The 24,248-nt window shown below is 41.3% G+C and overlaps 1 protein-coding gene across 3 annotated transcripts in view; it reads left to right on the top strand.

The window, feature by feature from the left end:
- ARHGAP26 (Rho GTPase activating protein 26) overlaps positions 1 to 24,248 on the top strand; it is a 401,231-nt gene that overhangs the window by 140,745 nt on the left and 236,238 nt on the right. For all 3 annotated transcript variants that reach the window (XM_054976071.1, XM_054976070.1, XM_054976072.1), the window contains exon 12: positions 13,226 to 13,304. In XM_054976071.1, coding sequence (XP_054832046.1) covers positions 13,226 to 13,304 — 79 coding nt within the window. The remainder of the gene's footprint in view (positions 1 to 13,225; positions 13,305 to 24,248) is intronic.

Genomic DNA, 24,248 nt, shown 5'->3' with positions numbered 1-24,248 from the left:
GGGCTTCAGGAGCATGCATGGCAACACCCAGCAGCTCTTCCTCCCCCCCACTTCCCGGTGCCTTTTCAGGTGCCAAAACAGTCCCCAATTGCTATTTCAACACCTGAAAAGGTTGGGGCAGGGGGAGAACTCCTGTGGCTGCTGCACTGCACATGCAATCTGGATTGGGGCCCTGCAGCAATTTTTAAAGAACTACAACTTCTTGTAAAATTGCATTGGCTGCCATAAAACGGATCCACGGATGCCATCACTTGTAGTGTGGCTCAAAGATTCATGCCTCTGGCCATGCCCCGGCTAAACACCTGAAACGGAGTAGAAGCTCATCCCAGATCTCATTCAGCCAGCAAAAATATGTTCCCAGCCTTCCTCCCCTGCATGATCCCCCTGACCTCTGAGGGAGAATCTACCCGCCGTATTTCTACTTTGAGGGATCCTGAGGAAGAAATGCACTTCCAGTCTTACATAATATTATTCCAGTCATCTGGGGGTATTACTTAAAATAGGCATGTGGAAACTAAAAGTCTGATTGTTTTAAAGCAATTCATTAACCACTCAGTCACAAGGGTGTGTGAAGAATGATCAATCTCTTAATTGATCATTCAGTACAGATACCAGTCTTCTGGCTGAAAAGAAGTCTGAAGTTTACTCCAAGTCTTGTTGAAAACTTTGTTTCCCAGCTAGGGATCACTGATGTTAGTTTTTAAGAACTTTGAAAACCAATCTCATCATTCTTGAAGATATTAAATAAACGCCATAGAAAACTAGCATATGTAATTAAGATTATACATAAAAAAAAATAGGCCATCCCTTCTCTAACCAGGCCTGCATTTAAAAATACAATGCAATTTCTCATTTTTTCCCATTTCTTTTCAAAAAAGTGAAGAGTCCCACTGCAACCCAGGTTTGTGAGATTCCAGGGTTTTAGGATGTGGCAATGTGAGTCGGATTAATGCAAGATTCTAAAAGCAAACTCTTAGGCCTTCTGTGTCAAAACATCCTAAATAATGCTTCAGTAATCATTAGCAACTTGGAATGTACTTTAATATTACCAGGGCTCATTTGGAGGGGGAACGTGCCGGAACGGTGTTCCGGTAGCTCTGAAGAGAGATCAGGTGGGTTTTGGCCCCGCCCAGGTGATTCCTTTTCCTCAACACTGCCTCCCTGCTGCCTGTGTCTTTAGCAGGAAGCGGAGGCAGCAGCCGGGCTGCTGGGGCTATCTTTGTAAAGGAGGGTAAGCTGCTTTGATTTCACTTGCTCTACTTTCATTCGTGACTCCCGAGTGAGTGAGTGACTGCCTGTAAGCTGGGCTGCTGGGGCTGGCTTTCTATAGGAGGGTACGCCACTTTGATTTCATTTGTTTTATTTTCATTTTTGACTCCTGAGTGTGTGGACTGGAGGGGGAGAGAGAGAGAGTGGGGGGGGTAGAGGGAGAGAAAGTGTGTGGGTGGGTGGGTGGACTGGAGGGAGAGAGAGAGTGGGGGTGGTATAGAGAGAGAGAGAGAAAAAAAATCAATCCACAGATCATGAATACAAATATCCACAGATCTCGAATTCATTTCATCTGAGGCTCAGCTCTACTGCTTCGGTTATCTGCCTAGCGTGCCATTTTCCTTCTTGAGTTGCCCAGGAGATGCAGTTGAGGTCTGAACTGTGTTTGAAAGCTCTGTGCTGGCCTAGTAAGTGCACAAGGTGGCCAGTTAGAGAGGATTGTAGAGTTAAGTGACTTACAGTGCAATTTTAAGCAGAGTTTCTGCAGTCTAAGCCCATTGAAGGGACCTCTCCCTCAGTTTGATCTTTGCCACTGCAAGGACAGGGTTGTTCTTTAGTGTGTACTACACTGTGTAGTGATTTTTTTCCTCTGAGGTTATTTTTTGTCGTCTTTTGATTGTTATCTGTTGATTGTCATCTTCCAGAAGGGCCCTAGGAATACGTATCTGTATTCCTCTGGAGGGAGAAAAAGGGCACTCTGAAGGGTGATAAAGCCTCCCCCAGTGATGTCAGGGTGTGTGGCATATGCAGATCAGTTATGCCAATGAAACACTTTGGGCGATGGCAAGGGATGTGGCATATGCTAATGAGTTATGCTAATGAGTTCCTGTAGTTCTTTTTCTATGAAATGACCCCTGAATATTACTATTCCCACAGTGCTGAGCAGGGTTTAGCCTAAGAAATACTGACCACTTTATAAATTCATGGCTGAAGTAGGATTTAAACTATGTATGTCATGGCTCACACCTCAGCATATTATACTAGTTTTTCCACATATGAAGCCATTTGTTACTTTGAAACTCTGTTCTAGAAAACTTTACTTCCATTTATATTTAACACTATCTGTATTCTTTAAAAAGCTGCAATACTGTATCCATGTTCATGTAAAGAAAAACAATATCACTGTTAAAATGTTACAGCCTAAATATTGATGATCATCACATATGAAAATACTACTTTAAAAATGAAGTTTCAACTTAACTGTAACTTTGAATCTTAAAAGAGTTTGACTATGATAGATAATACATGGTTTTGGTATGATTACTTTAATTATCAATCCGTATTCAATAATATACCCAGACCTGGATAGACCCAGGCAAGCCTGATGTTGTCTGATCTGGGAAGCTAAGCAGGTTCAACCTTGCTTATTAACTGGATGGGAGACCTCCAAAAAAGACTAGAGTTGCTATGCAGAGGCACTCAATGGCAAACCCCTGTAAGCCTCTTGCCTTAAAACCCCTAACAGGGGGTCACCATAAATCAGCCATGATTTGATGGCACTTTCCACAACCACCATTCCATAATGTAGGGATTGGAGTTAGGGAAGGTGATCCAAAGAGTAACTTTGAATAAGACAGGAAATATGCATGGGAAAATGATCAAGCCGTGTGGATTAAGGAGGTGGGGAGAAGGAGTGTGGTAGTTAATACCCACAAACCCAGGCTAATGTTAGACCAATGAAGTTTATTTTATTATGATAGTTTACAAAGATTGGAGCCAGATTAGTTTATAAATTGTTCAGGAGGCTCCTATACTGGCTGCATTAACTTATGTCTTGAAACCCCAAATAGACAGGAACAGGTATATGTTGTGGGGTGGGGGGGACCACACACTATAAGGCAACTTATTTAACTAGGTTTCTTTTAGTTTACAATTGAGATGTTATTCTGATTTAGGCAGTAAATAATATTTTTATGTGATGCTTCTTTTATGATACTGTTGCTTTGTATTTTACGTTTTTAATGGACCGTGTATTTTACATTATAAATGGACAGAGAGGATTGAAAAACAGGTACACATATACTATAAAACTACCATAAAGATAGTTTCAGGTAGGTAGCTGTGTTGGTCTGCAGTAGAATAGCAGGATTTGAGTGGCAACAGAGATCAGCAAAATATTTCAGGTTATAAGCTTTTGAGAGCCAAAGCTTCTGAAGAAGAGAGCTTTGATTCTTGAAAGCTTAATCCCTGAAAACCTTGTTAGTCTCTAAGGTGCCACAGAACTGAAATCATGGTACCAAATTACCAAAGACTGCCATTTCCTGCCATTTTCTGGTTAAAAAAAAAGAATCCTTTTTATCAAGTAAATCCTTTTTATCAAGGCTTGTAATATGAAGTAAGAATTTCTGTCTCTATCAAATCTTCTTTAGTAAGGAAGCTTGAACCTAATGTAGAAATAAAGAATTTATTATGTTAAACTGATCCAATCCGTCATTCAAGAACAGTGAGAGCACATTATTCATATTAGCGGTTCTGTGGGTGGAGAGTCACTAGAGGTCATTAGTAAGGAATTTTTACTCTAGCAGTGGAATCTGCCATTCATTTAGTAACAGAACTTGGCATTCTTTTTCAATAAATTCACTTGCTGGTTCGCATGTAACAGAATTCATATTGTTGTTATAAAATAAACTGAGAAAAAGGATAAAATGAGCCAGCACCTGGAGTACAATAAAAGTGGGATAACTGGGGATTAGAGATGGGCACGAACCGAAGTACGAATCAAAGTTCATGACAAACTGGGCCGGTTCGTGGTTCGCGGACCGGCGGTTTGTCAGAGCCCATTTCTAATGAACCGCCACAAACTTTAGGCTGGTTCGTTTGGTTCATTTTTTGGTTCATCACTGCAGGCAGCCTGGTGCCGATCAATCAGTTTCCTAGGCAACAGGGGATGGACTTCCTGCTGACCTGGAAGTGGCCTTCTGCTGGCCCAGAAGTGGCCTTCTGCTGACACGGACGATTTGCTGACCTGGGTATGATGTTTCTATGAACCAAACAAACCGGTCTGTGAACTGGGGCAGGTTTGTGAAAGTTCGTGGTTCGTGAAATGGGATGAACCACAAACCGCACAGTTCATTTTTTGTCTGGTTCATGCCCATCTTTACTGGGGATAGATGGTACCAGACCCAGAAACACAGATGATCACTTTTAGCCACCCCATTTTGCATTGTGTGTGACCAGTAGGATGACACTTCAGGGGGAATAGATGGCTTCAGTGATTCCTTGCTGCCTCTCTGCATTAATGCCATAAAATCCTCTTACTTGTGTGATTTAAAAAGTATGTCGTTAATGAACAACACTGTGAAAGGGTGCTCATAAATGCCCCTTGCTCCGATAAATGTCAGATGGTTTGATGCTTGATTTTGTTTATATCTCTAATTTGTTCCTCTTTCCAATGGCAGAATAATGATGTTAGAAAATGTCATTCTTCCAAAAGAAATAATTCATGGGACCAAATTGAGTTCCTATTATATTTTGTTTTGTCATACTCTGTTTATTTCGTTCTTTATTAGTACTTTGTTATTTAGCATTTCCTGGATTTTTGTTCCTTTCAGTAGTTTGGTACAAGCCTTTAAATACTTGTTTATTCTTCTGAAATGATAGAAATATACAAACCATTAATATACTTTTTGCAATTTATTACATTTTAGGCCCTTGGGGAATCTTGCCAGAAATATAAGAAAGATTTTAATTGGGGGGGGGGCATTCTACTTAGCCCCCAAACTTCTTCCCACCCATTTAAAATCATCTCCATAGCTAGTTGCTACCCTGAACAAAGCCTTTTCATTGTTATGTTAAGAAAATTAATGGGGCTAAATGGAAGAAAAGAAGGAATCGCACCACAGCTACTATTTACAGTGTGCCTGAAGCATTTTGTCTTTTGTTTCTATACATTGGTTATTCATCAACAAAGTGAGTTGAGGAGTATGGGGGTGAAGTGATAAAAGAGTAAAAAGGAATTGCCTGATCAGCTGAGACCATTTCGCTTTATCTGTTTGCATATTTACAGTATACCAAACTGAAGTATATCTTTGTGCTTGTGGCAGAAAAATGTTAACAGCCTGCCAATGATGTCATCTCCATCAGTCTATGGGTTATGCATTTCCCTGCCTTGTGTCTGTGTAAATAGCTGTACGTGGCATTTTTCTTAACATGAAAGCTTTCCTGCAACCCCAATGTCTTCTTTGCTGCAGCTGGCCTCCTTACAGCCTTGCTGAGTAAATATTAACATGGCTTCTATTCCAACAGGGATTAGAGATTGCAATTATTTATAATTCAAGTCAGAAATGAACGTTTGGGGTGAATGGTGCAGCCTGTAGGTGGCAGCCGTGTATGTAGTATCTGATTAAGCTAGCCTAGAAAATAAGTGGTTCCACCGATGTTACACATAAGGAGCCTGCCATTGGTGTTGAGCACGAGTAGCCAGCCAGTGACCTAGGCAAAAAGCAGTTGTGTGTATATTTGTGTGTGTAGTGGCCTCTCTTCTTATTTCCTAATTAATGTGATGATAATCATTTTATTACATATTTTGTTATATATTTCATACCAAGTGAATTCCTTGTTTAGTTTCTGGTATTTCCAATTTGTCACTGAACAGGAGATTTTTGGGCCCTGTTTTTGATCAGAAATATCTGAATGCACACCCCTATCATGTCATTCACCCCACTGAACTGATGATTTGTTTGAAATCAATCATGTGAAATATAAGAGTATCTTACTTCAAGGATGGTTGATAGTAGCATGTTGAAGCGGGCCAAGATACAAGCTGTATGGTATTTAGGGGATTCTAATGTCCATAGGTAATCTGTCAGGACAATTTTTTTGCTACAGTTCCCTGCTGCCAGAACAAACTGGGCCTATGCTCTGTCCGCTTGAAGGGTTATATCCCATATTTGTTGCTTAATTATTCCTTTAGCTCCCAAGAACCCAACATGTTGTATGGCTAGGTGGATAAAATCATAAGGTTGTAAATTTTGCTCCACTGCTCTCACTCACCCTGAGGTACCCCTTAAGTATTAAGGGCCTGTGTTCAGCTAAAGCTCTATGTCCTGTACAGATCTGTAACTGAAAGCATAACTGCGGCAAAGAATCCCCATGTTCTGTAAGCAGCCAGTTTCTTTTGATGGCACATTATGAGATCCATTTCAGCTAATGATTACTGTACTAACTTTGTGATGCTGGCCTGGTTAATTGTATATGAGTTTTGTCTGAAACTGAAGCTGCATCATTAGAATTCAGGAGTGTGAAACTTGCATCGAGGGTAAAGCTATACAAGCTGAGTGTAATTCTGAAAACTGGGAACTTTTAAAAAAGCCTGATTAGACTTGTGAACTGCCTATGCAAATTGTTTTCTGTCGGTTAAATATAGCTAACACTGTAATCCTAAGAACACTTTCCTGGGAGTAAGCCCCAGTTAATATAGCTGAGTGGATTCACTTAGGATTGCTCTGTGTTTTTTCCCTGCAGCTCTTCAGCTTTGTTATTTATTCATTTTTCTTCTCTGTTGTGCAGGTCAAATGCAATACAACCTGTACTTGTTCTTTTGCTGTGTCACATTCCCAGTGACCTTTATAGATGAATGAAATCTTGAAATTATCATGTTATGGCTAATGCCATGTAAACTTAGGACTCATTCTCCCTCTTTTGCTCCCTCTCCTCTCCCCTGCTTGTACACTGGTTTGTAGAGATGTACAATTGGTGATTCCCAAATGGTGGGTTGTTCCTTTCAGTGGGGTGTTGGAGGTTTATATGTGAGCTGTTAAAGTAACAGCAGTGGGTGCTAAATAAAATACAGTGTGAAAGGTTCATAGGGAAATGTCACTGAGTCTGGAACTAAAAATAAAACCAGTTGAATATATTGGGAGATGTCGAAGATCTGTCAGTTTCAGTACTATTCATTCTATGCATCCTTAGAGAAGGCTTCTAATGATGCAAGAGGCTTTGCTGATGTGGAAGGCAGGAAATGCAATTTTGACAGCCTCCTCTGCACTACAGTAACCCATGATGCATGACTATTTATGGTCATGGATTCCCTTATTCTCTAGCAATGCCTTTTTAGTGCTCACAGGTGGCCTCTGGGGAAGGTCAGTGCCTTCTGTTGGCACTTCATAAGATCCATCTCAATAGGGTTTTAAGCTTGCCTTAATGCACAGCAACTCTACTAGAGATGAGCATGAACTGGGAAAATTCTGAACCATGTGGTTTGTGGTTCGTCGCGTTTCACAAACCACGAACTTTCATGAACTTGCCCTGTTTCACGAATCAGTTCATTTGGGTCATGGTTTGTTACTTCCCAAGGCCCTGGAACAGCCCCCTTCACAGTCAGAGATGCCAAACTCACAGGGAGTCTTCAGCAGGCTCTCCTCCAGCCACCCTCCAAGTTTGGTGAAGATTGCGAGCAGGAGGACCCACAATGGACACCCAAGACTTGCAGGGAAGAGAGACCGCAGCCACAGAGAGTCGCTCAATAGAGAGCAAGCTATCCTCCTGTTTCGGAAAAAAGTCATCTTACAAGCTCCTTCCTTTAGCTGTGTGACATCTATATATGTAATTTGTATGCTTTTTTCCTCACCTCTGTATCTGGGTTCCTATTATGGGTTGTGAGAAGTAAGAAAGATTCTGAACAGCCAGAGTTGGAGACAACTGCTAACAGGACGCTTTTGAAAAAGCCCATCCGAAACAGGAGGATAGCTTGCTCCCTGTTGAGCGATTCTCTGTGGCTGCGGACTCTCCTCCCTGCAAGTTTTGGGTGTCCCTTGTGGATCCTCATGCCTGGGAGTCGGCTACCACCTTGGAGCCCTCCACTGGGCTGGATCTGCCCTGAGGAAGAAAGAAGAAAAAGCAATAAGGAATTACTTTGAACTGTGATGACTACTTACCTCTGACCCCAAGTCTCTGGACTAATTTGCTTGGTTGAAAATAGGAAGACAATTCTTCTATCCAGTGTATGATTGCAATTGAGTGTTGGATGTGAACTTATTTATACCTGTATTTACTGTGATCAATTGGAGCACCCTGCACTTTATATAAATCATAAAATCTTTTAAAAATTAACTTAAAAAAATTAACTTAATATATTTTTGCATGGTGCTCTTTAAGAAGATTCAGGTTATCAGATAACTTCCATGGCAGATTCTTGATTTCTCTCTTACCTAGAAGTTGGCAGCCTACCAATTCATGGTAGTGGAATTGTGCTCATTTCTGTATATATATCTACTAGTACATTATGGATTTCTTTTGTTCAAAAAAGTTGTATTGGTAGCTTAGCAAGGCTTTCTTTTGCCCTGCTCATTTATAAAATTGGTTCAAAACCCACTAGGAAGAAGCAGTACTCTTTCAGTAGAATCATTTGCTGTAGATAGTAAAGGTTAGTGATACTCTTTGCAGACCTTGTGAGGATTTCTAAGAGTCATAGGCATTGATAGAATTACAGTCAGGGGTCATTTTGTAGAAAAAGAACTGGAGGAACTCATTAGCATAACTCATCAGCATAACTCATTAGCATATGCCACGCCCCTTGCCACCACCAGAAATGTGTCATTAGCATAACTGAATGGTATAACTGAATGGCCCAAAATGGCAAAAGGGTCTGAAAATGGCCGAAAAGGGGCCCAAAATGGTCAGGATCAGGCCGCTGCTGAGTGGGAGAGTGATCCATCACCTGTCAGAGGCCCGATCTGGGCCGTTTTGGCCCCAATCCAGGCTGAAATGGGCCTCAAATTGCCAAGAGTCAGGTGGGCAGGGCCACCTGACATGTGACCTCTTTGGGGAACTGCCGGAACTGCGTTCCTGCGTGTTCCCCCTCGAGCCCTGATTACAGTGCTTGGCAAGTGTTCTTACCTGATCATGAAACCCTCTAACTCTTGACTCAACTTGTCCTGGAAACCATTCTGGTACTGCACCAGAGATCACGTTGCAAATTTACAATGACTAATGGAATATACCGGGGAATTTCAGAAGAAAATCAGCCTGTTTTATAGATTACAGCAAAGCTTTTGACTGTGTGGCTCATGAAAAGCTATGGAGAGTCTTAAAAGAAATGGGGGTGCCACAACATCTGATTTTTTTGATGTGCAACCTGTACTCTGAACAAGAGGCTACTGTCAGGACAGAATATGGGGAAACCAAATGGTTTCCAGTTGGCAAGGGTGACAGACAAGGATGCATATGTTCAACTTCTATGCAGAGTATATCATAAAGAAAGATGGATTAGATCTAGAAGAAGGTGGAGTGAAAATTGGTAGGAGGAACGTTAACAATGTGAGATATGCAGAGAACACCACATTACTAGTAGAAAATAGTGAAGACTTGAAATGACTACTGATGAAGGTTAAAGGAGAAAGCTGCAAAGCAGGATTACAGCTGAACATCGAGGAGACAAAAGTAATGACTACCAAGGAATTACACAGTTTTAATGCTGACAATGAGGAAATTGAAGTTGTTCAAGATTTTCTATTCCTTGGCTCAATCATCAACCAACAGGGAGACTGCAATGAAGAAATCAGAAGAAGATGCCCTCCCCACTAGCGACATCCTCCATCTGTTGAGCTCCACTGTAAATGCTCTGGTGAAGGTGAAAGGGAGGTGCCTTGTGTATGCATATAGTGCATTTTATTATGCCACCGCGTATACATGTATGTAAGTGTGTGTGTGTGTGTGTGTATGTATATGTATATGTATATGTATATATGTATATATATATGTGTATATATATATATGTATTTTAAATGTTAGGATGTTTATATATTTATAATTTTAAACTGTGTAATTGTTAGATGTATTTTAAATGTATGTAAATTGAATTTGCCCAGAGCCTGCTGGTGTGAGGAGGGCAGAATATAAATCTAATAAATTAAATTAAATTACAATTTAAGATGGAGACTTGGAAGAGCAGCTGTGAGGGAGCTAGGTAAGATCCTTAAAGATAAAGATGTCTCTCGGGGAACCAAGATAGTCCAAACTATGGTATTCCCCATTGCCATGTATGGATGTGAAAGTTGGACAGTAAAGACGGCTGACAGGAAGAAAATTGATTCATTTGAAATGTGTTGCTGGAGGAGAGTTTTGAGGATACTATGGACAGCCAAAAAGACAAGTAAGTGGGTACTAGATCAAATCAAGCCTGAGTTCTCCTTAGAAGCTAGAATGACAAGACTAAGGATATCGTACTTTGGTCACATCATAAGAAGACAAGATTCTCTGGAAAAGTCAATAATGCTAGGAAAAGTGGAAGTCAGCAGAAAAAGAGGAATACTTAAAATGAGATGGCTTGACTCAATAGAAGTCGCGTCCTCCAGTTTGCAGGATCTGAGCAAGATATGATGTTTTGGAGGTCTTTCATTCATAGGGTCACCATAGGTCAGAGACAACTTGATGGCACATCGCACACATGGCGTTAAGCATTTTATTTTGTAAAACAGTTGTGTGAACAATATTCCTTCATGCCTTTGTAGCTGTAGTTTATAGATAGTGCAGTTGAAAAGTACACAGTGAAGAAAATATTGATTGGAAGATAAAAATGAAAACTGATTATATTATGCCAGTTCAAATGCCATTGCTTCCTAGATTTTTATCTTGAGACTAGCAATTCCATTTTAATTTCCTCTGTTCCACATTCATCAGGCTAAAACCAAGTTGCTTCCTATTGACATGTTCAGCAGACATTTGTCATGCCTTATTTTCTATTTACAAAGAGCATGGGGTTATGAGCTCATCAACTGAAAGTAAAGTTGTTCTTTCTAGGGAGAGGTATAGCAACTGAAAACCCCTCAGTGGGGCTGTTTAATTTTGGTACAGTGTTCCAAATAGGTTAAAGGTTAAGTGGTTTTCTCTAGAATTATTTTTCTAGAATGCTAATCCTATAAGTATCAAGTGACTTTCTATACACAGAGATTAACAAAAAATAACATACAATATGTCGGGACTGTTTAGATCTAGATGTGGTGCAAGTCAGAACAGCTTGTGTCCTTTGCTGGGTAAACTGTGTGAGCAGCTTTGTGTATATAATTATGACTCCCTTTCCATCTGAATGGCCTTTTGCTAATGTCACAGGATTAGAATTTGGAATTCTTAAACCCCTTCTCTATTTCTTCTTTGTTATTTGCAGCCAGGGGCAGAGGCCAGTGGCCAAATGTCAGTTTCTCTAGGGTAGATGTTAATTTTCTCTTGACAACCGGAGGCCTTACTTGTGTCAACAGTCTTCGGAGATGGCTGCACTGCAGCTTTCATTTCTATTTTTGGTTCCTATTCAGGTGTTCTTGCTTAAAGCAATGCTGACAGCATAGATTCTTGTTGGGAAAAGAGGGGCATATAATATACTGATGAGAATTAATATTCTTTCTGAACTCTATGACCATGAACAGCTTAGACTGGGTAGTTAATATTGTCCCCCCCCCTTTTATATTTATGGATGTTAATTATTCTTTGGGGTTGTTTGCAACATTTTTATGTGTGTGACATTTTTAGACTATGCACAACTGATACATGAATAATATTGAAAAATGTGTGCATTTTAATGGGAAAATTTCACATGAGGATTCAGACAGGTACAAAGTAAAGACTTGCAGGTTAATTTCTCAGAAGAGAGAACCAAGATTGAAATGAGGACATTCAAATGGAACCATCAAGGTTGCAAAATCTGCCCTCAAACTCCTGGTTATAGTAATTAATATGGCAGTAGTGAATGGCTGTTAATAGTATGCTATTGGTATGAGAGACGGTCAGGAGGTGAGCTCTCTGAAGCATTCATGGATTTTCTTGTTTGCTGGATAAGGCACGTGCAGAGTTTATGACATCATCATTTATAAAGTCATGTATTTTGGCTTACACATATTCTTCAGAGTGTATTTATAGAGATATTTATATATGAGAATTGACCTCTGATGTCTGTTAACAGTAAAGTTGATATAGTTTCGGGGCCTGGAATGGATAGTTCTTAAAATGATATACAGATACAAACCTTATTTCAGTTTAATGTGAAGTTACCATATAAGGTTGTTATATCCAGATATGTTGTTTCATATCTTGGGGTCTGGATAATTGTTTCTGTTCTAGGCTAGTTTATGTGCCATTCTAAGTAGTTCATACTGCCTCAGCTATGAATCACATGAAGTTTGCCCACACCACCATAGTAATTGTGGGAAGGTGATAATCTCAGATCTGTAACGTCAGATCTATTTCTTTTAAATTGTTCGCTTTCTCTTGAAAATTGGGGAGTTGCTGTAACTGACATACTCTACCATCTGAACAATCCCAAATTTATGCCTTTTCTGAGAACGTGGTGGTTTTTATCCTGTCTCTCTGCTCTGCAAACTTTGAAGCCCTTCCTCCAAGTTAAGCAGTTCTTCCTTTGATGGAAAAGCCTTGTTGGGATAGAGGAAGGATTCAAGCTTTTCTGAGTGGGAGGCAGGCTGTTGAGTTTTCTTGTCCAGGCATAAGAATTCCTTGTTTTAGCCATAATTGCCCAGTTTGCATGTTGTATTTATTCATCTGAATGCATACTTGGGGATAATCAGGATGGCTCATACATGACACCTGTACAACAAAGTGTTTTGCGTGAAACATCCTTGAGTGCTGTTCTGAACAGATAACGCCAGAGCCACTAACACCACTCCATCCATCCGTCTGCCCATCCATCAGTGGGCTTTTGCAAGAGTTAACTTGTGCTTTTAAGTGCAATTGTTTCACCAATCTCTGAGCAATCTTACTTAGGATGCACTTTTGCAAAGAGCACTGAGTTTTGCTCAGAATGTTTGAATTTTTTCCGCATGTTCACCTGCAAGCAAATGAGAGAAGAAACTTTTATTCACAAAGCCCTCTTTGATCCTGGTAGAGTATGTTATTCCCAAATTTTAATTTGGACCATGGGAAGGTGCATTGTAATTTTTGCTGAATGTGCCTCCTTTTGTTGTTGATCTTTTATGTGTGTTATTCACTGCATCATTCTGTTAAATCTCTGCAGGCCAGGTGTAATTACAATGCAAGCACTTTCTGAAGAAGATCGAAGGCTGTGGATGGAGGCAATGGATGGCCGGGAACCGGTAAGCAAGGATGTTTATTAATAGGTATTAAGGGGAAAAAAATCAAAAGCTCTTTTCATGGCCTAGGACAGATTGTTTGCTGTGAAGCTGTCTCTCTCTCACTCAGCATTCCAGGACAGCTCTGTGGCATGGGCAAAAGAATCCTTTTAAATCCTTGGGTTAAAAAGGTAATACTCCATCTCTCCTGGTAGAACCATAAGAAAACTTTTGTTCTTAATGCTCCTAAGAAAATATAGAATGTTACACGGGGGTAGTTCAAAGTCATCTTAACATGAGGTACAAAGACAGAGATGAAGGGCGGGGGGGAAAGCAAACACAATACGTTGTCAGAATTCTCTGAAATGGTTTTGCACCTCAGGCCTAGGAGCTGGGCACACTAGAGGGAACTTCAGCTCATCAGATCAGATGGAAGGGCATCAGGATCAGGATCAACTGTGTCCTTGTATAGAATGGATGTAAGAACTCTAGCACAAATGGTATCCTTCAGCAATAAATGGGTTTTTGTAATGTTGCTACATCTTCTTTCTTTTGCTGTACTCTTGACTTTTAAAAATTCCTTTGTGTCACTGTGCCAGCTCTCTCTCCCCCCTTTCAAATCTCTCCAGAAAATAATTTCTTACATGAAATCTATAGCTTAGCTTATGAAGTGAAATCTACATTCCCAGAACTGAATTTGTGTTTTTCTCTTCTCTTTTGCTAGTTTCCTCTTTGTGAAAATTTAGGATGTAATTGCCTCAGGGTGGGGATCTGTCTTTTTTGCTTAAGTTATTCTGTAAAACACCTGCATCACAATGGCAGTATATAAAAAATTACTTACTTCCCTCGGGGATTTTCTCTTAACTTCATGTCACTAGAATCATATATTTTGTTTTCTATTCCACTTTTCACAGAGTAGCACTATAGAAAATAGTAAAGTGCATGTCTGTAACCAGTTCTGGTATACTATTGCACACTTTAAAATGTACTGTTAGGACCAAAACAGATGTGACCTGAGTGATTGTTGATTTGGTTTTTTCTTATTTTCTTCTCCCTAGATAGCAATTGCATACTTTGGCTTTGATCAGAGCAGTGACATTGGAGGATGCTACTGCATCATTTCCCCAATCTCCACACTGGGCCAATTTCAGCCCCAAACAGGACTAATTCAGCCTGCTGTAGATCATGGGAGTGCTCTCAGGGGAGGCATGATGCCCTACATGATGACGTCACTTCCTGGAAGTGATGCCTCTGCGCAGCCTGGGAGCGTGTGTGTGCTTTGTACGCATGTGAACACCATGAGGAAAGTGAGTGCTGGTAACCCTAGCTGAGAGTGATTGCCATGGGAGCTGGCTAGGCTAGATTGCAGATTTGAACCTGGGTCTCCCAGATCCTAGTGTGATACTTGAACCATTAAGCCACTACAGTGGCTGTCAGCTTTCCCTCCTTCCTCATCCCTGACAGTCTGTTCCTGTGAAAAGTCCAGCCAAATTGCAAAAGTTGTGTGGTAGCAAGTAGCTCAGGTGAGTTATATGGTGGCCATGTCCAGACCCAGCTAAGTTACGTAAGTTCTGTGCTGGGCCCTGGTTGTGTGGCATCAAGTCATCCAGTAGCCACTGCTGTATCTAGCTGAGTCACACAAATTGCTGGTGCTTTCTGCCAGCTTGGGAGGCCAGAACAGGCCTAGCAAGGGCCCTGCTTCTTCCCTCTGCCTTTTATTGACAGAAATCATGGTTTGAAGGCTGACAATATGTTGTGGTTTCCCAGCAGCTCCCACCAGGGCCACCAGGAGGGTATTCCCTTCTTAAAGGTACATGTACTGCTTCTATTATTTTGGAGTTAGTTTATTTAGTGTATTTTTATCTTGCTTCTCTCTCTTGCCCCTTGCTCTTTCTTTAAGATTTCAAATTTTTATTCAAGGTTTCTCTCAAGTTTGTAGAAAGATCTGTATTATCTCTTTACAGCTTCAGTCTCCAGATTTAAGTATCCACAGATGGGGATAAATTGAGAATTATATGTATTGATTGCCTGTTGCTAATGACAGACTAGCTTATTGGTTGCTTTTCTTCAGCCCATCATAGCATTTCCATTAAATCAATGGTTAGAGAAATGTTAAAGAAGATATTTCTGATACTGGCAGTTTTCTGGAGGGGGTGGGGGGTTCTATATTACATAGCCAGTTATAGACCTGGTGCTCATTCTGTTACAGTCAGAGGAAAATATATGGATACTTCTGTAGTTAAATGATTAGTTTGTGTTTTTTTCTGAGAAATGGTTAATGCAATGATGGCATTGTCTGCTCCTTGAAGCTAGGAAAACGTGGACAAATATGGCTGGTTTTTGGACTCCTATGCCTTGCTCCTCTTCCCATCTTTTTGCATTGTCTTCAGCTAACATTATCTGTTCATAGGATGTCCACCAGTGGATCTCTAGAATACAGAAAACTTTCCCTGCCCCTCCCATTTTCACATACAAAAGCAATCATGTTAAGGACAGGCCAGGACGGGCCAAATTAAATTTTGAAGGATGCCTTTGCAGACTTTTAAAGGTTGCCTTAAAATTCCTTTGCACACTATTTTTATTAAGCAGATTTAATAATCATTCTGAAGAACATCAAGAATTAAAATGATTGGTAATGTGTACTCGTTATTTTGGCAATCTTACATCTGATTCCCACAAGGAGCACCTAGCACACAGATTAAAAAATCTGCACAATGAAGCCAGGTGCAGACTGAGGTGATTAATTTGCAGATAACTGGGAGCCCCCAGATTTGTAGAAAAAACTGAAAGGTTAAAAAAATAAACAGATAACTAATGCTTCTGCATGTGTAGGCATCACAACTTAAAAAACAACAGAATTGGTGCCAAGAAAATCAAAGGATCTTTGCCTCTGTTTTGGGCATTGCTAGGCAACCCTGTAACCATTCTATGCTCTGAGATGGTTACCACAGTGGTGAAAAGAGGCATGGAGCTAACCTTCACAAAGCTGCTTGCCCCATCTGACCAGGGAAGGATGGATGTTTCTGTTTTCTGTCCTTCCTGCTGTAGCTGCTTGCTCTGAGCTGCTGATCAGCTGGAGAGAGATGGAGGAAGACTTTCCATCCCCTTTTTGCTTCAAGGCCCCCACTGCAATCAGCAAACAGCTGATGGGTGAGCTTGGTGTGGAAAGTGTAAGGATGTCCTTTCTGCTCCTAGCATCCCTATCACTTGGCCAGTAGTTGCTCAGCAAGGGACCAGAGTTTGAATGGGACCCCAATGGCTCTTCACAGTAGCTTGTAGTTTTTATAAGCACCACCAAAAGTAGAGTCACAATTAACCACCAAACTTTTTGAACTATTTATTAGAATATTTAAGAATACCTGATCCAGCATAATGACCAGCACATAGAATATCTATTCCCTACTTTTCATAATTCCAGTAAATCTGCATGATAATTAATTGACAGGTTGTAAGTACTGTACGTTCAAATCACACACACATTCCTACACATAATTATTATTCGCACACATAATAAAATCATCAGTCATCAAGAAAATATGTGGTTTGTTCTTTCTGACTTTATTAAGCAACCCATAATGATAACTAGAAAAGGATATTTGATACATCTGCAAAAAGAATCTTCTTGCAGTTCAGAGAAATAACGGCTCCCAGACTCACCTGGGGGCCTGAGTTGCGAGCGATGCGGGGGGAGGCGAGTGGGGAAGTGGCATGGGAGCCGCCATGTTGAGGGCGGGCGGGGAGTGTCCAGGGGCCAGGTGATTCTGCCCAGGCACACCTGGCGTGGGCCCCTGGTCGGATGGCTGATCCCCGCCCCTCAGCACTTGGCCTGTGGCGGCATCCTGCCAAGCCCCCCCCCCTTTTGTCACAACTTTGGAGTGAGCAGGCTGCGGATTGGGGCATTGGGCACCGATCCGTTTGGGGGGAAACAGGGCCCTCAGGCTCAGTTTCCCTATTATGGGGATCCCCATAAGGGGTCTGGGGAGTGAGGAATGGCCGGTGCATGCCCAGATGGGGGCTGTCAGTCCGCCTCACTCCCAGGTGACGGGATGATCCACACGGGTGTACACCCACCTGGCATCCCACTGACTGTCATCCCGTGGTTTCCCCCCTCAGCAGGGGTCTGAGGGGGCATGTGGTTCATCGGCTTGGCAGACGGGTCAGCCGATGCTTGGATCTGTGCCCTATGCACGCCTTTGCTCCCTGAGCTGTAATTTCAATAAAGTTGTGGCCTCTTTACCTCCAGCACTGTGTCCGTGTGTTTCTTGTCTCTATGCCCCCTCCCCGCTCTCCTCCCCCCATTTAGCACTCACCTGCAAATGGTACCAATCTCTGCTGTAGTTTTTTTCAGCTTCTTTTAAGACTCTTTGATTATTTGACATTGATCTTCTTGAGCACATATAAGAGAATTCATGTCTAAAATCATACACAAGCTCTCGCTGTAGGGTTCCGTTTTTATAAGAACAAGTGAGCATGTTTATGAGTCCCACTTGAACCCAGAAGGAGATCAGAGAGACAGAATTTTGCTTGGCCACAGTTAAGAATTCTTACATTGTGTTGCTCCAAATAAACAACAAAAGAACATTTGATTGGTTTGATTTGACTTAAAACAAAAACTTTATGAATGTATGTAGTGACAGAGTGGATTTGGTGGGTCCCTATTTATTTATTTATTTATTTATTTATTTACGTTATAGTCCTCCTCACTGAGACTCAAAGTAGATTACACAGTATAAATCAATACAATTAATGGCTGGGACATTTAATAAACGGTACAGTATGGTAGGGATTACAGAAATTTGAAAACAAGTAGAAATCTGATATAGAGCTGAAACAATAGTGAAACAAAACAAGCAATTTCATATGACATATTAAACAATATGGAAACTACCCAGTAGGAGCATACTTGCCTCAACACACAGTACAAAATAATATATACAGTCCCTATTCCTTTACCAAAGCATCTTTCTCAATCATTTCCTTACAGCATAGCTCGCTTAACTGTATAAAAAAGCCCTCCTGAATAATTCAGCTTTGCAGAGTTTGTGGAAAGCCAGGAGCGTGAGAGTTTTCCTGATTTCTCAGGCAGGCCATTCCATAAGGTGGGGACCACAACCGAGAACTTATGTATAGAGATGGGCATGAACAGAAAAAAAACCCGAACATGATGTTCGTTGTTTGTTGCCATCCACGAACAGGGACTCTCGAACATGGCCCTGTTCACGAACATGTTTGTGGTTGGCTGTTCGTGGGGGCCAGCAGGCTCTCCTTCAGCCATCATCCAAGTCCAGATCCCTACTGCACCACTCTCAGAAACCTGACCTGAGCAGGCACCAGGAAAGGTACCAATAATAAATAATAGCTTGGCCCCAGAGCCTGGCAGCAGCCCTGGAACTTGAAGGGGTAGATCCCTACCGCACCACTCCCAGAAACCTGACCTGAGCAGACAGCAGGAAAGGTACCAATAATAAATAATAGCTTGGCCCAAAGCCTGGCAGTAGCCCTGGAACTTGAAGGGGTAGATCCCTATCCCACCACACACAAAGAAAATTCAAGCTCCAATGCACTCTCTCTATCAAAATGTCAAAAGCAACTGTCTCTCCCTCTCCACTGTCTACAGAGTCAGAGCTGGGAGCCCCGCTCCCCCTGCTCTTTGCTCCCTGGTTGTAACAAATTTGGAGCTCCACACTTGAAAGGAAGACCTGCCTATCAAGCCTAAATTAGGCTTAGATTGGGGTTTCCAGGGCTACAGCAGGAGTTCAGACAGAGTTCAGACAATCTCTGCCTAAATTGCCAAGGGAGTTGATTGCAGGTGCCAGACTGTCTGGCTTGACGAACAGCAAGACAAACAGCAATGAATGAGGCTTGCAATGACCACCTGTTCATTTAGAATGGGGCCTCATGAACAGCTTGTTTGCGAACAGCTGATTAGGCTGTTCGTGGCTTTTTTGGTTCATATTGCTGTTCGTACCCATCTCTACTTGTGTATATAGGCAGCTGTTGATTTTACCCATTGGCAGGGTGTACAAGGCCCTGTTCAGATGAGCAAAGCTGCTGTGGCAGAGCATAAGGCAAAAAGTGATTCTGCAGATATGAGGAGCCAAGGCCATGAGCGGCTTTGTATGTGATAGGCAAAACGAAATCAGTCCAGTAACTGATGGGTAGTCAATGAAGTGACTGCAGAATGGGAATAATATGCATGTTCCTGATAATAACTGAGCTGTGGTGTTCTGTCTCAGCTGGAGTCTCTGAGTTGCCTTTGAGAGAAGACCTATGTAGAGAGTGCATTATAGTAGTCTAGTCTCAGTGTTATCGTGGCATGGATCCAGGTGGGCAGATTGGCTGTGTCAAGGTAGGGGGTCATCTTCTGGGTTAAACTGAGATAGGAGAAGGCTTTTTTTGCAGCGGCATTAACTTGCTTCTCTAGCAGCAGTACTGGGTCCAATATAACCCTTACTTTCTTAATGGAGTCTGCAAGGGTCAGTTGAACCCCATGGAAAGTGGGTAGCACAATGTCCTTCATTACCTCTGCTTTCCCAACCCGTGTGATTCCCAACCACCACACACTCAGTCATGCTCCCTCAGAAGAAAACATTGCAAAATAACCCACAGCAACTTAAATAAACATAAAAGTCTGAAATGTCCAAGACGAGCACCTTTCAGAAAGAAGAAAGCATTTGCAGCTTTACGGCTCTTCAGCTTGCACAAAGGTGATATTCGATCTAAAAGTTCTGAAATATAAATCAAAGCAGGTCTGTGACTATTTGCTGTGCAAGTTTGGGGCTTTCCTTTTCCCCTTCTAACATGGCTGCCAAAGCTGCTTCTGCTGAGCTTGGCTAGCATTTTTATGAATGCGCAAAAGCCCCCTTCTTTGCAATTTGTATTGTAATTACTAAGATATAATCCCTTTAGCATTAATTTTCTTTTTTAAAATAACTAACCATCAGTATTTATACAATTGTTTAACTTTCACTGGTGGTTTAGCTTTATCAGTTGTAAAACACACGGTTGTCTATGGGACCTTCTGATTAAAGAGGGAGAAATATCCTCGCACGTTACCTGAAATATAATCAAGGCAAACCGAGGTCTGGAGCTTTCTCCCTTTCTGCAGTGGCTGCCTTTAAAAAAAAAAAAACAAGCTAAGCAAATCGTCCATATAGCATGGACAGGCAGGCACAATTACCTGTCCAAATAGTCAGCTGACCAGGGAATTGGGTCTTTTGCTAAGCCAATTTTCTCTTGCATCTATCAGGAGAAAAATATGGTAAAAGAGTTCTGGAATTCCTAGAGAGGATGATGTCACTTCCAAGTTTTCCCTGGAAGTGATGCAACATCATCACACCAATGGTGCCTCCCAGATTCTCGTTCTAGACATATTCCTCCCTCCCTATCTAACCTGCCTACTCACACTCCTTCCTCCGTATTTAACCTTGTAATCCTGTAGGTAAAAATTCTGCATTTCTGATGTTTGTTAGATTTTGGTACAGTACACAGGACAGATGACACAAAATGAGTAAAAACAAACAAAAAAAGGACAAAATGGTTCCCATATCAATTTGATATATTGTCTAGGTAAAAGGTAAAGGTAGTCCCCTGTGCAAGCACCAAGTTATTACTGACCCATGGGGGCGTTGCATCACAATGTTTTCTTCACAGACTTTTTGTTATGGGGTGGTTTGCCATTATCTTCCCCAGTCATCTACACTTTACCCCCAGGAAACTGGGTACTGATTTTACTGACCTCGGAAGGATGGAAGGCTGAGTCAACCTTGAGCTGGCTACCTAGGCTCATTCAAAAGTTTTACTTGGTTTGTTCTAAATATGTTAGTTGTGCAGAGGCTGTGATTAGGCTACATAAAGTTCAGATTAAATATGCCAGCAAAAGCTACTTTGCACACTCTCTGGTAAACAGGTGTTATGGACTTGCACAATAGGGAGCTGCAGCCTAAGCGTTCCCTACAGCATATTCCTGTGGTGCATCAATGTACCTATTGAAAATGTAATGTATGAAGTGGCACTAATCCAGTAAATATAATTCTATGCATTTTTTAAAGCCAGACAGCTACAAATGCTTTAAAGCTGTTGGTGTTTTAAAGCTGCTCCCAATTTCATACATGGAGGAAGCAAGTCTAGTGAATCAGGCACAAAATGGAGGCAGTGTACAAACATTTCTTGTAGTGGTTGTCATATAGGGGTTTGTCCACTAGATGGTGAAGTGAGACTTACTGTCTGCTTGCATATATGTTGTTTGAACCATGCGAGAGCTGTGATCTTAGGCAGAATTCAGCAGCTTTAGTATAAGTATTTAAAGATTTGCAGGTCCCCCATTTTTGTGATTTATTGATTTTAAAAGAGGATAGGGGAAACATAAGAAGTTAAATTGAGATTCCGCCTGATTATTTTAAAATTCTTCAGGTGGATTAGGAATTTCCAACAGGGTGCCACGTATTACTCAAGCTCATTCCCCCCCTCCCTCTTTCATACCAGTGTTCGCTCAGTACCAAACAAATTTTGCTAATGCACCCTGTGGGACGTGGTGGAGCGTTCGTCTTTCTCCAGCGCCAGGAGCTTTTACATAGACTTGTATAGATATGCATTGCTCACAACATGCTCTCTCTGGGTTTTCTCTGTGAGTAATGACAGAGCAGTGATGGATGAGAACAGACTACTTGTATGCACAGCTGCCAGCCCATCCCGTTGTGTTTTCTGTGTTACAAGACAGACCACCTCAACTTTTTAAAACTTCTTTGTTGGTATTAGAGTTTAGATTATCTGCTTTTAAAAACTTTCTTGGTTTTGCTTTCTTTGACAGCAATTTGTGTACCATCTGCAGCACAAGCCAAATATACAACAACAACAACAACAAAGAAGTTATAACAAGCCTCCTGCTGAAAGAGGGAGGAAATCCTTCTCTCTCCTCTTTCTTATTTAATATACTGGGTAATTTTTAACTCACTGAACAGGGAGTAGGAACCCTACACTGTTCTTTCTGAATATTTTTTATTTCTTTTCTTTTCCTCTCCTTTCTCTTTCTAGCCTTTCCCCCATTTTTCTTCCAATCCAGTGTGCCCCTCTTTATGCTTCTATTTAGCATAGCATTGTTTTTGTCTGGATAAACTGAAATGTTGGCAACGTTGAGTATGGTAGGTTTCCGAATGCTGTTGTTTGTTTTCCTTTTCCATGGAATCACCCTTCACTTGTTTCTAAGAGCCGCAATGAGCTCTGAGGATGCAGTTGCTGCTGGGTTTGCATGTTTCCATGGTGATCTGTTGTCACCATCCTAATGACTTTCAACTCCTCTCTGACGTCTCTGTGGCTTTTGGTGTAGCTGAACTGTCTTTGTTTTGATTTCTCTCTTCACAAAATGGGTACGCTTCTTTAGCATGGCCCTAAGTTGCCTTGTGGAGCAGAGGGGCAAAGAATGCTTCAGGATTAATTAAATAAATCAAAGTTGACATTAGATTGATCTGTACAGGACAGTAATTCATAATTCCCAGACTCCTGTGGCGTAAGCACAGTGTGTCGCGTGGGGATTTAGCCTACAAAGTGGATTAGAAGTGCAAAGGCTGAAAGTGGGTATAGAAGACTAGGCAAAATACAAGCTTTGGAAACAATTTACAGGGATATTGAGTGTCATGTATTAACTTCTCTTCTGTCTGAGCTAAGGCTCCTGAAGCCTTCATTACTATTGGTTGTTTCCTGCTGGTAGCAGCCAATCAGTGCTGGATAATAAAGACCAATCTCTGTACTGCAAATAAGTTGATTTGTATATAGTTAATGCAAACTAAGGATTCTAGTTATGTGTGCCCATTGGTTGTTGCTTGAAAAGGGGCATGGCTTGTATGTATATAGTTGGCTCCTGTTGAGTCTGTCTTAAGTCTGTCTGCTTCCAGTCTTCAAGTTTGCTGGGACTTGATTGGTTTGAGGTGTTGGACATCCATGTCACCGGAGTCCAACAAATCAATCAATCAGAAATTGAGGCAGTATGTGCTGAGTTTCCTGCCATATTCAACAGCTCGTTAGGGCACAACACAGAACTGCCGGTCTCCTTCGACCTCAATCCAGCAGTACCTACAACCCGTTTGAAAGTGCGTTGAGTTCCCTTTGCCCTCAAGCCATGCATTGATGAGGAGCTAGAACGACTGATTGCCCAGGGAGTCCTTGAGCCCATTGTGCACCATATTACCATATGTGGTGGACATGTAAAAAAGCAGTAGAGTTCTGGAAGATGGTTCATAAAATGACTCAACAGATACTTAAGATTTCACTGCCTCTGAAACCAGAACTCTTTTTATTAAACCACATATTGGTTTCAGTTAATAAAAAACAAAAACATCTGATGTTGAATATAATCACAACAGCCAGGATATTATACACGAAACTTTGGAAAACAACAGCCATCCCAATGCAAGAAAACCTGGTCGAAAGAATTCTTGAGACAGTTGAAATGGATAAATTGTCAAGTTTATTGAAAGATGTGGACAATACAATACATAATAACATTTGGGGCCCATTTTACAGCTGGATATAAAAGAAGACTGAAGAAACTTAGCTTTTAGTTAAGATGAAGACTTTTATGAACGTTATCTAAAATGAATGGAAAAATTTGTAAACAAATAGCTGATCTGCAGAACATATTGAGGTGACAAGAAATATATTAGATTGAATGGTGCAATGTATTAGAGTGATATAATATGAACTCTTTTTTCCCCCATCCCTCTTTATTCTGTATCCTCATTTTCTTAATAAAAAATAAAACTTAAAAAAAAAATTCCAACAGGGCATTATGCATTTGTGCGGACTACAAATGCACCATAAACAAGGCTGTCCAACAGCACGCATTCCTGGTGCCAGTTGTCAGTTACCTCCTGGCATACACCTCCTGGCATAACTAGTGGGAGAGAGGATCTTCACAAAGATTGTCCTGGCACAAGCCTACCAGCAGCTCCCTGTGGAGAATGCCACTGCGGA

This window comes from Eublepharis macularius, chromosome 4 (assembly GCF_028583425.1).
Source record: "Eublepharis macularius isolate TG4126 chromosome 4, MPM_Emac_v1.0, whole genome shotgun sequence".
Classification (NCBI taxonomy): Eukaryota; Metazoa; Chordata; class Lepidosauria; order Squamata; family Eublepharidae; genus Eublepharis; species Eublepharis macularius.
Note: the sequence above shows the minus strand (reverse complement) of the source record. Positions and strands in the feature narration are given on the sequence as shown.